We start from the raw sequence: 1,145 nt of genomic DNA, 5'->3' as shown, positions 1-1,145 counted from the left end.
CATCTACCACTGCTTCTGTGACCACTTGGCTGTGGTCCAGGCCTCCTGCTCTGACACCGCACCCCAGACCTTCATGGGCTTCTGCATCGCCATGGTGGTGTCCTTCCTGCCCCTTCTCCTGGTGCTTCTCTCCTATGCCCACATCCTGGCCTCGGTGTTTCGCATCAGATCCAGAGAAGGACGCTCAAAAGCCTTCTCCACCTGCAGCTCTCACCTGCTGGTGGTTGGCACCTACTACTCATCCATTGCGATTGCCTATGTGGCTTATAGGGCTGACCTGCCCCTGGACTTCCACATCATGGGCAATGTGGTATTTGCCATTCTCACACCTGTTCTCAACCCTCTCATCTACACACTGAGGAATAAGGATGTCAAAGCAGCCATCACCAAAATGGCATGTCCCCAGGGCCCAGGGCATTCTGGAGCCCTTGATCCTTAGATATAGTTAATTCTGCTCCTAGAATACCAGTGTGCTAAGAGTAGAGAATGACAATACAGTTTTTTGAGGGAAAAAATAACACAGCAAGGCCAAAAATTTACTGTTAGGACTTCCATTTCAATTATAATGATAGGCTGGGTCATGAAACGAACACTTGTATGGAAAGAAATACAAATGTCAATAAACAGATGTCTAATAAATATAGAAAAAGTGCTCAACCTCTTTAGTAATAGAAGTACAAATTACAACAAATAAATACAACTAGAAATCAACTAGACTAACTAAAATGTCAGGTAAAATGTAAAAAAGTATTTTCTTAAAAATATCAAATAGATTTTTCAATTTTAATAGGACTAACTAGTAATAAAGATGAGAACACAGAGAAGTTTGTTATTAAGACATGAATAGACATATAGATCAATGAAATGGACTAGAGAGCCTAGAAACAGTCCCTTAAATATACAAACAATTAATATATAAAGAAAATGACACTGCGGATCTGTATAGAAGATGGACATGTAGTAAATGGTATTGGTACTATCAGATATCCATATGTCTCTAACCTCAATAAAACACAAAAATCCATCTCATTGAAGACCTAAATATGAAGGCATAACTAGAAAACTATAGAGGAGACTGTAGTCCTGATCTTGGGGTAGGGAAATACTTCTTAAACAAGATTTTTTTAAAAAAACACTCAAAACCT

General features: G+C 39.6%; 1 protein-coding gene across 1 annotated transcript; it reads left to right on the top strand.

The window, feature by feature from the left end:
- Position 1: 1 nt before the first annotated feature.
- Positions 2-439, top strand: LOC107196746 (olfactory receptor 2AT4-like; the record flags this gene model as incomplete). The annotated part of the gene is made up of 1 exon (XM_015600274.1): positions 2-439. A coding segment is annotated over one exon (438 nt), but the record flags the coding sequence as incomplete, so codon positions are not given.
- Positions 440-1,145: the final 706 nt, after the last annotated feature.

The sequence above is a fragment of the Pteropus alecto genome, unplaced genomic scaffold, assembly GCF_000325575.1.
Source record: "Pteropus alecto unplaced genomic scaffold, ASM32557v1 scaffold7, whole genome shotgun sequence".
Lineage (NCBI taxonomy): Eukaryota > Metazoa > Chordata > Mammalia > Chiroptera > Pteropodidae > Pteropus > Pteropus alecto.
Note: the sequence above shows the minus strand (reverse complement) of the source record. Positions and strands in the feature narration are given on the sequence as shown.